Genomic DNA, 16853 nt, shown 5'->3' on the forward strand with positions numbered 1-16853 from the left:
GTCATCTCTCTTTTTTTTTTTTTCTCTCTCCTCGCCTTTTCCGTGGCATGTACGGCGTACCTGATTTTTGCTAAGTCTTGCTGTCGCAATGAATAAAAATAAGTGGGTGACAAAGATAACGGAACTCAATATTCAAATGAAAATTATATATATAAGAGATAAAAAGAATCATTTTACTTATTAGCTAACTGTTGTAAAATTTTTTATTTCACGGTTATTTAAATAAATTGTAGTAAAAGAAGAATATATTTGAAAACGAGAGTACTTTTGAAAAGATAAATTTGATAACTTAAATTTTGAATGAACATATTTACTACTTGACTCTTTTGTAGAGAGCCACATGCAATTATCCATAAGAAAATTTATAAGAGAAGTACAAGATTTAGTTAGCTAATTCTTTTCTATTATCTTACCACGACCTCATGCACTCCGCGACGACAAATGACACCTCAGATTGTCACTTCCCAAATGCTGAGTTTGAGAGGTTTTAGATCTCATATTAGTTTACATTTAGAGCTCGAAATTTCGCATCTCAGCGTGAGATCAAATTTCGATTTTTTTTTTCCTGTTTTGGTACGTACGCAACAGCAATTAATAATACAAATTATTATGTTTTGTGATTGTTGGCGACATTCTCGACAGGGATTAACACAAGCATGGAATGCGATTGAAAACGAGAGACGCAGGGGAAAGGAGAGAGCCCTGCATGCACAATATACGGCGTATGATTCATGCAGAGGTGATCCGCAATGCAATTAGCCATACATGATCATACGGTGGAATTGATAGGAATGTGTGGACCTCGTTCACCAAGTAGGATGAGGACTCCCCATGCAATCTCTCGCACACATTCCAGTCAAGACATTTGATTGGAAGTCCACGGATGACGTGGTGGACTAGGTCCACTCCTACAAGCTACGTACGTAGGCGAGAGTACGTACGCGCTCACGTATTCGTACGTAGGGGAAAAGATTCATGCATGGTTTCACTTCTTGGACATGGAGGCTCTCCGGCTAAGCACCGCCCAGTAGAGCACCCGATAAAGCACGAAGAAGCCCACGAGCACCTGCAACCCCGTCCATCTCTCCTCCGCCCTGAGGCCCCTGTGCTCCAGCACGTCCCTCCCCTTCACCGCGCACTCCCCGTCGTCCCCCCACCCGAAGCACCTCTCCCCCGCGCAAGCGTACTCGTTCGCGAGCATGGCGTCCAGGGCGTACTTGTACGGCGACATGTAGTGCATGAACACCCAGTACGCGGGCATGCTCTCCTTCGTGAGGAAGTACCCGGAGAAGAGGAAGAACCCCGCGAGGGACACCGTGACCAGCGAGGTGCCCGCTATGTAGTCGGGGGCGAAGGAGCTCACGAAGAGGACGAAGGAGTTGGCGGTGAGAACGACGGCCCAGACGATGAGGACGAAGGTGGCGAACGCGGCGGGGGCGGCGCAGAGGCCGGCGAGGAAGTAGACGGTGGCGGAGTAGAGGAGGGCGACGGCGAGGAGGTAGGGGAGGAAGACGAGGGTCGAGGAGGCCTCGCGGATGAGGATGGGGCGCTCGCACACGAAGATGGGGAGGGTCTCCGTGGTGGCGGAGAGGAGGAAGGTGAGGGTGAAGGCGAAGAGGCCGAGGCGCTTGCGCGCGCCGTCCTCGCCGTAGCCCGCGTTGATGTAGAGGGTGCCGAGGAGGAGGCCCACGAGGAGCGCCTCCAGGAAGTTGGTGAGGAGGAGCTGCTTCGTGCGGTACACCACCTTCCACGAGCGGCCGTAGAGGGCCCCGATCTCGCCGGCGCGGGAGCTCGAGTAGGCCGGGGTCTCCCACGTCGACGACGGCGAGGCCGGTTTGGTCTCCTCCTGCTTGCGGGGGAGGGAGACGGAAGGGGTAGTGGGCTTGGGGTGGGGGAGCTGGTGGAGCAGCTCCATGGCGTACTCGAGGGGGTTGAGCTGGGCGGGGACGGAGAGGCCGAGGGAGAGGAGGTGGGCGTCGAGGGAGGCGAGGGAGCCGAAGTGGACGACGGAGCCCTTGGAGAGGAGGAGGAGGGAGTCGACGGAGGAGAGGAGGCGGGAGCTGGGCTGGTGGATGGAGAGCACCACGGCGGCGGCGCGCGCTGCGGCGGCGGCGCGGAGGGTCTGGAGGACGAGGTGGGCGGAGGAGGAGTCGAGCCCCGAGGTGGGCTCGTCGAGGAGGAGCACCCCGGGGTCGCGGAGCAGCGCGAGCCCGATGGAGACGCGGCGCCGCTCCCCCCCCGAGAGCCCGCCGGAGACGCGGGTGTGGGCGGCGTGGGAGAGGCGGAGGTCGCAGAGGAGGGAGGCGACCGCGTCAGCCGCGGTGGTGGATTTGTTGCGGGGCGAGAGGAGGGAGGAGGCGAAGGCGAAGGTCTCGGAGACGGTGAGGAGCGGGAGGGAGGAGTCGAGCTGGGGGACGTGGGCGGAGAGCTTGCGGAAGGAGGCGGGGTGGAGGGGGAGGGAGTTGAGGAGGAGGAGGCCGTGGGAGGGGAGGGTGCGGGCCGACAGGATGTCGAGGAGGGTGGACTTGCCGGCGCCGCTGGGGCCCACCACGGCCAGCAGCTCCCCCGGCCGGGCCGTCAGGGACACATCGCGGAGGATGTAGTCCGGGGGCGGGGCCGGCCGGCAGCACGGCCTCGTCAGGAGGAACCCGCTCAGAGACGGCGCGGCCGGCTTCGCGTAGTAGATGGAGCACGCCGTCAGCTCGTAGGTTTTACGCGACGGCGGCAGTGACGACGGCGACGGCGACAGCGGTGATTGCGGCGATGGGGTTTGATCGTCGTCGGCGGTGGTGGCGGCGGCCATTAATTTGAGAGTGGAATGGTGGTGGCGGTGACGGTAGTCTCGGAATGGGGGAAGGAAACGGTGGGTTGGAAAGATGAGGATGGTGGAATTAATGGTAGGGTATTATGGAAGGGAGGGATAATATAGGGAGAGAACATATAACTGCATGGTTTTTATAATTGCATGGTAGGTATGCGCCATTCGACACATGTGGGCCGAATGATGAACAAAGACGACTAATTTTATCAAATTTTTTATTAATATTAAATAAAAAAATTAAATTCCTGTACGAATAGTTCTAATATTTGCATCCTCCATTTGAATATAGAAGTAACAATATTTTCCGTAATAAAATATTAAATAAAATATTTATATATTCAAACAAAGTGAGAAAATTTTGTACACGATAAACGCGCGCTAGGTCTATAATCTATTTTAGTTTGTAATTCTACAGCTCTTTTAATATATCCCAACGGGCCTTATTATTTTCATTTAGAAAAAAGTAAAAAAAGATTAGTAAGTACTGGACCACTTGAAAGCAGGTTTAAAGGTTTAATTATAAAGATTACGATTTTATTTTGTTACAGACATTTTTTTTAACCCAGAAAATATGTAGTGAGTGTCTATTAATTGGTAAAAGCTCAGTGATTAACTAACGTAATAAGGGAACAAGTAATTGATTAACGTTGGGGCCATGGGCGTGTCGTGGAGGACCACTCTACGTGCTCTTCCTTGTCTTAAAACAAAGACCCGAGTCCATTCTCCCTATTAGTGGCCACCACCAAAAGCCATGCATGAGTATGAGGCATGTGAGTGTGAGCCCCGATCACTACATTATCGCCTCCCGTGAGTCCATCCATGAAGAGAGAGAGAGAGAGAGAGAGAGAGAGAGAGAGAGAGAGAGAGAGAGAGAAAGAGAGGAGGAGGTGGATCCCACCTCNTTTTTCAGAATGTAACAGTTACATTACTCATATAGTATTTTTAATTAATCAAAAAAAATTTAAAATTCACTAATTTTATCATAATTTTTTAAAAATATTATTATTATATTTATTTTTACAAAGTATATAATTTAATTAAAACTAAATGACATAGTTTAAGTGTTATATACGTAGACTTCGCCTTTTTCTGAAGCAACGTACGCGGCGGAGTGGGAGGAGTCACGAGTCCACTGTAGCCGTTGGTCGTTTTAGTACCCCCCCTGAAATGCACGAAAATTCTTTCGGAGGAGAAGAGTTTCGGGGAAACGTGACTGTGAGATGACACGTGGCACCATTGATGTTGATGGATATTGACGGCCCAGAGGAGTCACTTTGGTACGTCTCGGTGTACCGCTGTTGACTGATATGGACAATAGCTGTTGAAATGCATAGAAAGGCGATTGTATTATAAGCAGGTAAATTATGGCCAAAAATATGTCATATACTTTTAATAAAACAATTTTATTTCAGCCTTATTTTGCATATTAAGATATATGCATTAGATGTATGCACTTCGCTATGGTTATTTCGCATAAAATTAATAATATTTGATTTAATGCTTTCATATTACATAAAATAAAAATGTAAAACATCATTTTTAATGTTAAAATTATAATAATGTCCCTAATTAGACCTTCTCAATCTCTCTTGACATTCTATGATTGGTATGAAACATTTTTTGTGTTATAACTGTTATAAAGAAGATTATTATTTCCTTCATATGTGCCCACTATTTTTGTGTTTTGAAAATGTGCGGAGTAAATGGAAGTTTCAATGTATAAGAGGTATTACAATTGATGAGATAAATAAATAGATACAGGTGAAGCTGAAGTCGAAATTAACAAATAGATACATAAGATGCGATCGCAATTAATTAATTGACTAGATTTGGCCATATTCCTTTTGAGAAATAGGTAACACGCTTTCCGTTTCGTTTATTTCATTTAGAAATAAACTTAGCTGGAAATGTGAATCAACTAAGATTCGAACTTGGGTCTCGAATACCAACCATCAAGCACTTTACCATTTACTCTAGGGACGGTCGGTAGATTTGGCCATATTTAGTAAAACTAATCTACTGCTTTATGCACCATGCATGAATGCATGATTGGGCTTCTCATCTTTTGTCTGATACTTCGCATACTGCAACCCAATTTTAAAATATATAAAAAAAGTATTGGAACTTCATGGATGATGGAGTTTTTTTTTTTTTTTGATAGAAAAATAACATATTATACTTTTCGTTTATTTTTTTTAGAAATAAATTTAACTAAAAATATGAAGTAACTAAGTTTCGAACTTGGGAACTCAGGTATCAGAGTTAAAACATCAAAAATGATGGGGAAATAGATGCTATAATGTCTAAAAATAGGGAGGCATTGGATGTGGATAATCATTTTTTCCTTTAATAAAAAACAAAGGTAAACGTAAAGTGAAACATTTAAAAAAATTCAGAATGTTAAATATTGAGGTCGATTTCAGTTGAAAATTCAACACTCCAGTTTATCCAAAATAATTTTGATAACAGGCCTCAATCACCCTCTGGGCTCTAAGTTTCGGCCCAAAAATTGTGGCTGCAGGACGCGGGCTTAGCAGCTAAAAGTGTGGACCAAGTGCCGGACGCGGGTTTCCAGAAGAAGTTGGGTGATTAGATATAGTAATCATAAATAAAGTGTAACTAAAGTAATCAAAAATAAAGTAGCAAAAGGGCTTGGTGGTTGGTACCCGAGACCCAAGTTCGAATCCTACTTGATTCGCATTTCCAGCTGAGTTTATTTCTAAATGAAATAAACGAAGCTGATAGCATACTACCTTTCTCTCTCTCTCTCTCAAAAAAAGAGTAGTTATAGCTAATCCTCCCATTTATGCTAAAACTTAAAAAAACATCTACTTATGCCTAAATATAAAGCCCAATCTAACAAAAAATAAAAGATTACTCTACTCAACCCACCACACCCAGTCCATTTGACCCGATTATAAACAGAAAAGGAAAAAAAAAGAAAAATCAATTACCATCTTTTCTTTTCTCTTCACTCAATCTACTGAAATTGTAGACGAAGAGCCTTTCCTGTCGTCCTCCTCCGCCACCGCAGTCAACGAGATAGAGTTTCGGCGGTTGCTAAATGCTTAAATAAGTGTTGGTAAATTAGCAGCACTCTTTTAGGTTATAACGACACTTTTTAACTGTCACTATATACCTACCGACCCCACATATAACAACACTTTTTAAAAGTGTCGGTAATTTTAGCTAGCAGCACTTTTTTGACATGTACCTATATTTAAAAGTGTCGCTATAGACCGTTTTTATTGTAGTGTTAATTACTTTTCATTTATAGCCAAGTTCATTTTCTGAAAAATTCTTATAATAAAAAAAATGCTGAAATCTAAAATACTCTTCATCTCACCTCAACCTATTTTTACTAATTAAACCAATTCTTGCTTTGTCATGCCTTTCACATGACTACACGTACCCAGATGAATTATTTATTTATTTTTCACTGTATTCTAACTTCTCTTGATGAGCCTACACCTTATTATGTTATTCTAACCTTCTCTAATTACATGCCGAGTGGAAAAGCATGTATTATTTAGTTGTATGTTTCTAACTATTGTTTGGAGAATTTAATTGGACTAGACAAGTTGGACCAAGCATTCCTTATGTAGTTGCACATGGAAGAGGCTGTAATTATGAACACACAAGTCACCTCCTCCTGATCGAATTAAGCTCAACAGTGTCTCTGAACAGACCAATGATTCAAGTACATGTTCTATTGGTTTAACTAGTTTTTGACAATTTATTCCTCAAACTCTAATTTTAGCAACTTCTAATTCAAAATTTCTAAATTACTGTAATTAAGTTTTATTGTCCAATTTTGCTGGCTATAGAATAATGGATCGTTAACATAATAATAATATGAATTCTGATTATTATCACATCATCCATCATAATTAAGATGACTATATCATTAGAACATCCTTATTTACTTCAATGAAATTATACTTAATTACAATAATCTAAAATATTCAGTCGGGAGTTAATATAGACTAAAATATAAAATTGAACTCCTATACTTTTAAAATTAAGTATCAAGATCATTTGTACTTTAGGTTTTCGGCCCTTAAATTAAGAAATGTGTAGTTAAGATGATAGTGATTCTCTATAGTTGAATGAATGGCTGCTTTAATAGTATTATCTAAAGAATAAAAGTATTCAAAAAAGCTAAATTTAATAGTGAAATTTATAAGTATAAGTATTTGATGTTTTTAAAATATCGTAGTACCCAGACTGTTAAAATATGAGAGTTAGAATATTATCTGTTTGGCAGATTTTTTTTTTCTTTTTTTGAGAGAGATAGGTAGCACGCTACCCACTTCGTCTATTTCATTTAGAAATAAACTTAGCTGAAAATGTGAATCAACTAGGATTCGAACTTGGGTCTCGGATATCAACCACCAAGCCCTTTGCTACTTGCTCTATGGACGGTCGGTGGACTAAAAGTGTTATTTAGACTACTTTACATTTATTAATATTGTGTACAAAAATAACTGCTCAGCAAGGGGGGGATGAAACTTGAAATTGACATTTGTGCAACCTAATGCTATTGATACAGCATTCGGTGCAATTCTTGGAAGCCACCGGCCACATCCCGTACAAAGATATTTTGTGGTACAGAGTGATTGGCTTTATTTTGACTTTTACACGAGAAAAAGACATTTGTTTAATTTTGGGCCCCTTCATTAAAGCTTTTTAATGTGCGTTGTGGACGCAGTGAAAACCTCTTATAATTAATTTCTAAAGTACTGTGTATACAGCTGTCACCACTATCTTATAAAGAGTATTATTTTTATTTTCATTAAATTAAAAGAAAGGAAAGAGTTTGTGCATACGGGTAATATATGCCTGTAAACGTCCCTCCACTCACATTGCTCATATTCTAAAAGGAATCTTGCGTATGCATTCCCAACAAACACATTTATTTATTTCCACATCCTCCAAGATATTTCATATGTACGTATATGCATACTTCTCAAAGGTATAAATTGCTGCTGTATCCAAATACTCTTCTGCCTGAGAAACTTTTCATAGTTATGGAAGGATGCCGCTAATTCAAATAAACCATGTACGCAGAAGATAAAAATTCTTATGTAGGGAGAGTAGTATACACCAAACTACAAACTATTTCAAAGAAAAATTATATATGTATTTGGTGAACCCCAGTGTATTGTAAGTTTGTAACAACGGAAAAGATCATCTAGAGGGAGACGTGCTGCCGGCAGGTCTGATTCAGGATGGCCATGGCGGGGACGGCGACGGCGAAGGAGCAGTTCATGACGAGGTCGACGTAGTGGCGCAGGAGCCCGAAGACGCGCACCCTGCCGCCGACGCTGGTCGACGTGCTCACCCCGACCGACCCGGCCGCCAGGTCGGCCACGAACGCCGGGTCGGACGCCACCCGGCCGGCCATGACGTCCACCGACACGTTCATCCGCACCGTCCGCCGCGCCAGAGCCGTGCCCGGCGGGCCCCGCGCCTCGCCGACCGCCCGGCCGCGGTAGTACACCGCCGTCGCGCTCGGCCCGAACTCGAACGTGGCGGCGTTCGGGTTCTTGACGGACACGTCGGCCGCCACCGTTATGTTGGCCGCCAGAATCCCGGCGGAGGACGACGCCTGCAGGTCGAGGTTCCGCACGGCGACGGAGTTCATGGTCATGACGGGCTCCCGCACCTTGTACACGGTGAGCGCGATGATGATAATCACCACCGCAGCCGCCGCTGCCACGGCGGCGCATGCGCCGCAGCAGACGAGGCAGCGGCGGCGAAGGCGAAGGCGAAGGCGGTTCGGAGAAGAAGCTTGGAATTCGGAGGAGAATTCTTTGTCGACGCCGTTGGCGGCGGCGGCAGCTGCCATGGCTAAAGGGGCGGCGTCGGGGGAAAAAGACATGGTGGTTGTGTGGTGGTGGGTGTTTAACTGTTAAGAAGGGGGACGAGAGTACGGGATTCGGGGGGTTGGGGTTGTAACTTGAAACTTGTAAATGAGAGGGTGGTGGTGGTGGAAGGGTAAGGTGTTGGTGGTGGTAATGTGGTGTTATTAATTACTTATTAGCAGTAGTTTAGTTCGAACAGGAATTCTTATTTGTTTTTGGTGTTTATATATATATATATATATATATAGAGAGAGAGAGAGAGAGAGAGAGAGAGATGAGTATATGTCCTTTTGTACACATAATGGATTATTTTCATCCGTTAGATTATATTATTCAATCAACTACCCACTCAATCTTAGAGGACCACTATTATTCTTACCGCACATCCTTTTATTCGAATATATATATACACACACACTATTGGATTGGTGGTTTATGTGGTTGGGCGTTTTTTGGGGTTTTATTTGGTTGGTCGAAATTGTTAGAGTTTTTTGTGATCCAATCCAATGATGATATATTAAGATGATTCTTAGATATATTTAAGTAGTTGAAGTTTAGGCTTAGGTTTTGGGTTGAGAGCAAATTATATATGATCAGATAATGCCCATTATATATCCATATCTATATTTTTATGTCGGATTCGGGTTCAAATTAAGATATTAGTCGATTACTGAAATTCAAATTTATATTCGGTAAAAAAAAAAAATAGATCGGATATTAAATGATATTAATATAATCAAATATTTTGTAAATATATAGAACTAAAAACGAAAAAAGATTTGCTAATTCATATTTATAAGATTTTTAAAACATAAAAAAAATAACGAAAATAATATCAAATATGGACTCAATGCGAATGTTGTATACATTAACATTATATTAAACCAATTTTGGATTTTGTAAAACAACCGTTGTACTCTAAAAACTTAATCTGTTAGAAAACGATATTTATATAATTTTATATTCAACACTCACTCTCACGTTTGAGCTCGAGACTTTTTTTGCAGGCCCATGACGTGGACTTGAACTAAATAGAAGGAAATTAATATGCTAGAAGAGAATGGTGTTTATATAATTTTATATTCAACAGATTTAGATAAGCTACATGTGAATCTGGAAAAAAATGAGTACTCTAAGCTTCTTCCATACCCCAAAAAAAATTGTAACTCGGATCGGATAATATCCAATCCATTTTCATCCCCATTTAGTCATGCAGTTTGTATTGGATTATCCATTTACTCAACAAGATGGCATTTCCATTCCGAGAGCTGACCTGCTTATCAGAGGAATTGGATTCTCTTTTTCTTTTTTTTTTTTGAGAGATAGATAGCACTCTATCTGCTTTGTTCATATTGACTTACAGGTTTCTTAATTATACTTCTATTATAACCCGACCCGTTAACGGTTGGCTAATCGGGTCTGTCATCCTTAGTCATGATCGAGTCAAAATCCCTGTTAATTGATGTTAGGTGGAGAAAGGACGCACCATTCATTTGTTTTGGTGCTCCGCATTTTCCACGGATTGATGAGGACAAAATTAAGAAAAAGAAACAGGGAGAAATGTTCTCCTCAATAATTAGTCATATATGCACCTTTTACGTGGAGCTCTTTAATTTGGACTTTGCCCTCTAACAAAAGCAGGACAAAAACAAACTATAAATATTTGTAACGCTAATATATTGCATTAATATATATTGCATTTATGTGGAGGGGAATTTTGTTGCTTTTGTTGGAACTTGGGAAAGAAACTAACCATGGCAACAGTTGTTGTAAGGACAATGTCTACTATTTGTGCCTTTCATGTTGTAAATAACTATCAACAAAGGGTACTGAGTCTAGTTTTGTAGTTCTAATCCAAATTAGTAATGAAGTCCTACAAAATTGGAGACATTATAGAGTTTTTTTTGTCACAAATCACTATCTAGCATGCTGAAATATTTTGTTTTCTACATTTTTGCTTCTGATCCAAATTAAGTAAAAGAGCTAATGTTTGCTAGATTGCATCTTTGGAATATTAATTTTGTTAAACAATGATCTTGATGCTCACTTTCATGAACTTGAGGATTGGGGAATGGTTACTGTACTTTCTGCAACAACTCGACCTGCTAGCAACAATAATTCGTTGGGCCCAACCACCGGCCCAAAATGCTTAAGCCCAGTTATTATTACTAGCGTGCGAGGCCTCATATAAACGGATTGGATCGGAACCTTGTCGGGTCGTTACAAACTCTCTCTATTTAGACCCTGACGTCCTCGTCGGGTCCAAATCAGATCATAGAAAGACAGATCAGGACGTCAGGGTCCAAACGAGATCTTCGCTGGTGTAGCACTTTGTCCCGCATGAGCTAAACCGGCTGGTATTCATCTCTGATTCCAATTGCAACGACTCGACCCGCTAGCAATAATAACTCGTTGTGCCCAAACCATCGGCCCCAAAATATTTAAGCCCGGTTATTATTATTAGCGTGCGAGATCTCATATAAACTGATCGGAATCAGTATCCCATTCGATGTGGGACTATTGGGGTGTTATACTTTCATTAGCGAATGAGTTCTGAGATCGAACTTGTATTGGGTAGTGCCTTGCGACGATACATGGGACCTCTCGCCTGTGTTGAGATGGTCTAGTTTACTCTATATCACATGCGGCGCTCGAATTTTATGATAACATAGACAATACTTTAGATTGCCTCACTGTGTGGGATGGTCCAACCATCGCCGCATTGAGATGCTCTAATTTACTCTTTATAACGCACGACATTCAAATTTTGTAGCAATACGAATGGTGAATTAGATTGTCACACAGGGGGGTTTTGTTGGACATCTATTTTTGACTATAAATGGACCAAATACAAGTACAAGAAAGGGTGTTGACGACAGAAGGGCCCAGTTGTTAATTACTTGTTTGCTTCATTTTTTACAGGCCTACAGCCCACTATAAATAACAAATTGGCCCAGAGAGGAATTAAGTGTACAAATTTTATAATTTTTTATACATAGATCATTTGATTTTTTTTTTGTATAACATGCCCAATAAATCAAATCACAAGTTTAAGATCTTCATGGTCGAATTTTAAGAGTGCGGTGCACGGTCATTCTGATGTTCTCCCTTAGCATGGCTCGAGAGGCGCAAGCCTAAACTCCAACTTCTCTCCCTCAATGCGGTCGAGAGGACTCTTGAAGAACATTTCTCACCTTTTCACTGCTAACGGAACAATGAGGGATGGTTAAAGAAACTAACCGCACTTCTTTAATTTTCTATCCAAGCCATGCACTGCTACGATTCGGATCAGATCAAGAAATGCGAAATCCAGCAATTATCTATATCATTTTATAAAGAAATCTTTTATAACTAATTAAAGATACTCGGAGAAGTATAAGTTTCAAAATTCAAATTTTGGGGCGAGAAACCCAGTTCATAATTGCTGCTTCTTGCTACAGCCGATTAGACGAGAATTAAAGTGTAATATTACCCTCTTCCTTTGAGTTATTCGCATATCCTTGCTTTTTTTTTTTGCCATTGTATATTTGTATGAGCAGAGAGATTGTAGCAGGTTGGTAGAGCACAGAAGCATGTGCAGGTATCGGAAGGCCTCACATGCGCGCATGCACCAATTAGTCCCTTATTTCTGTAGCATCTCCTTTACTCTTAATATCATCTCTTAATTTCTAATATTTTTATTGCATTAATTACTCATCTATCTATAAACTTTTGTTTAGGAGTCAAAGATCCCACATGTTACAGTGATTAATAAATTTGTGGCAGCACGTAGACAAGACAACGCAGAGTGGAAAGATGTATAGGAATGCATTAATATGTGATCACCTTAATCTATTACTTTAAGGGCTTGTTTGGTTCATGGGTGGAATTGGAATGGATAATAAAATGGGAATGAATTGGAATGGTAATTGGAATGGCTCACTCTCCCAAGATGTTTGGTTTATTTGTGGATTGGGAATTGGAATAAGTTATTCACATTTCATTGTTTGGTTCGTATAAACTAAAAAAATTATAGGATACTATAATACTAATTTTACTCTCAAATATAAATTTATATTATTTAAAATTTTTGAAAAATATAATACTATTCTCTAATAAGTTTTTCCACAAAAATATCAAATTTATTTTTAAAAACTTTTATTGATGTGGGTTAGGAATAGAGTTTTAAGAGAGGATAGGTTTTTTTTTTTTTTTTTTTTTGATGAGAAAGGGGTGAAGAGAAGGAGGGTGAGATGTCACATAGGTTTCGAGAACTTAGTGGGCTTCCGAAATGAAATCTCAATCCGAGCTAGAAGACCGGAATTAAGTTGAAGTCTAATGAGCCATTCCCATTCCAGTCCGGAATAGGAATTCCAAATCGATTCATGCGAACCAAACAAAATTAACCGGATTTGATCAAATCGATTCTCATTCCATACTCAAAATGGATGAACTAAACAAGCCCTAATATCCCTTCCTAGAAATTTGAGTTTATATATATATATAGATATACGGTGTAATTTACAATCTAGGAAAAATATGAGAATTAGAATGAAATTTGAAATTAACTTTGGTAATCGTAAAGCCCATTGATAACATAACCTAACATGAAAGGCAAGGTATGGTAACGCTCGGCCCAGGTTCCTAATCATTACTACCAACGAATCGTTGTTGTAAACGAGTATGATAACATAATTATATCTGGTCCGCTAGAGACAAATATATTATTTGGTTACGTTGATATCACAATCAATTTTAAATATCGTTGTCACGGTGCACCATGCACTATTACATGCCATGTTTGAAGCAACCACAAACCAAGAATTAATCATCCCATTATGTGTAGCTTCAATTTACAATAATGCCCCTACCAAATTTGTTGTCCGGAGGTGTTTCATTTAGGAGTCTTGATTTACTGTTATGTATCAATTTTATTTTTATCTTTTTTAAATTTTTAATTTTTAAATTTTATCTTTTAAAAATATTTGAATAATTTTTCGATAAAGGCAAAACTAATATGTAGCAGTGAATCAAGTGCTTTTCAATAAGGCGTCATTGTCGTTGGAGAGCTCTCCACTAAAATTTTATCTAATATATTACCCTCCTATTGTATTCTTCATAAAGTAAAAATACGATAATCGTGTTGACGCATTAGTGCCAATAACACACATAGCATGATAGATTTTATGCTAAATTGTACTTTGATTCTAAGGCTATGAATGGTATAATACTTTGATCTTCAAACTTTGATTTGATATAACTCCGAGCCTGAATTTTATAAATTATTATAATTAAGTCATACAATCTAATTTAGTTAATTAATTGTATATTGATGTGTTGTTGATTTGAAAATGATGTTATATCTTAGCTATTGTTGCGTCACAATAATGCTATGTTCGCTTGCACATTGGCACATATTAATATTTAGTTCAATAAATTAGTTCCGGGGACTTACTTTGAAAGTAAGTTTGAATCATAATTTATAACAAAACAAAATTTTAAGAATCAAAACTGACCCCTTTCTAAAGCAAGTGACAAAGGGCTTAGTGATTGATATTCAAGATCCCAAATTCGAATCCTAGTTGATTCATATTTTCAACTAAGTTTATTTCTAAATGAAATAAATGAAGCAGCTATCGTGCTATCTATCTCTCTCTAAAAAAAAAAAATTTAAGAATCAAAGCATCACAAACCTCATCATTTAAGAACCAAAAGTATACAGATATTATTCCGTAAATACTACGTGTACATTCAAAAGTGACTGTACACTCTACTCTCCATTCATCCAAGAGTGGAGAGTTGCGCATTCTTGAATAGGTGGGGGGTAAGAAATAATACCTACTTTTAGGTATATTCCTTTGGTGGGGGAGGTAATTAGGATTTTAAAAGGTACGTGCTAAGTAAATACAGAGACTACAATTTGGGGTACACTCGAGGGTATCCATATCATTGGTCTTATTAATAGAATGGTCTCTCCACTCATTGTGTGTGATCCTGGGAATGAGTTTTACTAGCCGTTGGACATATATAATCGATCCTGATCACAAAGCATGTTTTTGAAAGGAGGCGGCGGTAACAAATAAGAAAATTATGGATTTAAAATTAGCGAGAATTAAGGAATTTCATGTGAGTAATGTATCCAACCAATAGCATTGAGTCCTCTGAGTTTGTGTATTAATATATATGAGGAATTTATTTTGAAAAGATTGAAAAGATGTGTCAGATGTTTAATTCGGATTTGGGCGTGTCAGTTTATGGAAAAAAGAATATCAAAACTTGCAAGTGGAGAAAATACTTTTCCTTGGTTATGTACTTTTCCGCAAAATAATAACCTTTGGCTAGGTGTTATCAGGAGCCGAAATATATAGAATACTTTTAAAATCGCTAAATTACTTACTAGATGCTATTATTGATTTTTGACCTGATGGTAAAAAAATTTGGCCGGTGGATTTAAAATTTATAAGCACAAATAATTTAATACTTCTAAAAGCATTCCAAACCTATAAGTTGTAATTAGTTCAACATAAAATAATCGTCACCTAAAAAAGTATTTCTAGAAGTTCATTAATTATCTGGTTCAGTGGTTGACCGATAGATGACAGTAACGGGCACCTACATGGTATTGATAATAAATTATTGAATTTAATAACGCAAACGATAAGGTAAAGCAAATAATAGAATCTCTTATTTTAGTACGCACAAGCATTTACGTACTATAATTAATTTTCTCTGTCTCACTCTAGAGTGTGGAGAGAGAGAGAGAGAGAGAGAGAGAGAGAGAGAGAGAGAGAGAGAGAGAGGAGCTTTGGATTCGTGTGGTGGGTGCGTTAGTACCGAACTTATTAGTGCCTGACGACACGTACTCTGTCCCGCACCAGATACGGCTCCAATTTTGGTTTTCTTTTTCTTTTCTCTTCTTTTCTTTTTCTTTTTCTGTTCTTTTCTTTTCTAACGTGTGCGGTGCCCAGTCCCATGCAGCAACTAAAGCTCACCCAGACAAATTGCATCTCCTTCGTACCCACACTCAACGGATAGAGATTAGAGAGAGCAAAAGCACTGGACATGGACACGGGGCGAGCGCACGCGTAGCAGTGATTACTCGGGTCAATCTCCACCGTCCATTGCCCTCCCCAGGCTCTGATCCAAGTTTTCGCCTGCTATTTCTAATAATATTGATCGGAAAATTCACGGGAATCGAGGAGAGAAATTAAAAAAAGAAAAAAAAGAAACACACCACGATTCAACGGTTCATGGCTGAAAAAGGGATTGTCAGTAAGCCGCTTTCCTACATTAACGCCGCTTTGCGAAAGCTTCTTCGAAAGGGACTTTCTCAGGATGAAACACTGCTGCAGCACTGGTCATGTTGTTTGGACGGTGGTGATCTATTTGGGCAAGGATTCAACGGCGGAGGATACTAGATTCTACTTCTCTCGGATAGGGATGTAATTAGTTACAGAGCATGTATATATATAATTAATAACTAATATATAAGTAAGCAAAGGGAGTAAGGCAAAAAAAAAAAAAAAAAAAAAAAAAAAAAAAAAAAAAAAAAAAAAAAAAAAAAAAAAAACTGCAACTGAACAGAGGAAGGAGAAAAGCTCTCTCTCATTCTCTCTCAAGTCTCAACTATTGCTTCCCTAAATATTATCCATCAATCAGAGCCGTTTTCGATGATCTCCGATCTTCCCTCGCCTGGATCGCTCATCGACCGCACCAACGGCGACTCCGAACCTATAAATTATGAGGGATCGCCAAAATTACCGTTTTAATAAATTACTCTGCACAATTTAAAATTTTAAAATTTAAGGAGTGGAGACGGGAACCGCCGCGCGGTGGGTAATAATACCTCTGGCGGAGTTGAGCGAGCGCTTGCAGTGCGCGATGGCGCTCTGGATGCCGTCCTGCTGCTGGAGAAGCGAGTCGTCGCGCCGCCGCTGCTGAGGCGGCGGCGGCTGCTGCGGCTGCGGAGGGCGCTCCCCGTACATCATCTCCTCTGCCGAGGGAATGGATCCTCCGAAAGCTAAAGGAAACCCTAACCGTAGGAGCTCAGTGGGAGGAGAGGAGAGGAGAGGAGACGAGGCGAGTAGGGACCAGGGAGTAAAACCCTCGGTCTCGGAGCGGGAAAAGAGGGACCGGAACGAAAAAGCACGTGATGTTAGGGTTTGCTGTGAGAAGGAGACGAGTCT

The 16853-nt window shown here is 40.3% G+C and overlaps 2 protein-coding genes across 2 annotated transcripts; both read right to left on the reverse strand.

Annotated features, from left to right (window-relative positions):
• On the reverse strand, positions 382-2960 carry LOC109711079 (ABC transporter G family member 4-like). Its single transcript, XM_020233977.1, has one exon. The coding sequence runs from the start codon at positions 2801-2803 to the stop codon at positions 986-988; it is 1818 nt and encodes a 605-aa protein (XP_020089566.1). The 5' UTR covers positions 2804-2960; the 3' UTR covers positions 382-985.
• On the reverse strand, positions 7826-8889 carry LOC109711085. The gene has a single exon (XM_020233984.1). The coding sequence runs from the start codon at positions 8703-8705 to the stop codon at positions 8016-8018; it is 690 nt and encodes a 229-aa protein (XP_020089573.1). The 5' UTR covers positions 8706-8889; the 3' UTR covers positions 7826-8015.

Source organism: Ananas comosus, linkage group 5 (genome assembly GCF_001540865.1).
Source record: "Ananas comosus cultivar F153 linkage group 5, ASM154086v1, whole genome shotgun sequence".
Taxonomy (NCBI): Eukaryota; Viridiplantae; Streptophyta; class Magnoliopsida; order Poales; family Bromeliaceae; genus Ananas; species Ananas comosus.

What these genes read in the sequence shown, in the direction of transcription:
- LOC109711079 (XM_020233977.1), bottom strand. Translation starts at nt 2,803, where the DNA reads ATGGCCGCCGCCACCACCGCCGACGACGATCAAACCCCATCGCCGCAA.
- LOC109711085 (XM_020233984.1), bottom strand. Translation starts at nt 8,705, where the DNA reads ATGTCTTTTTCCCCCGACGCCGCCCCTTTAGCCATGGCAGCTGCCGCC.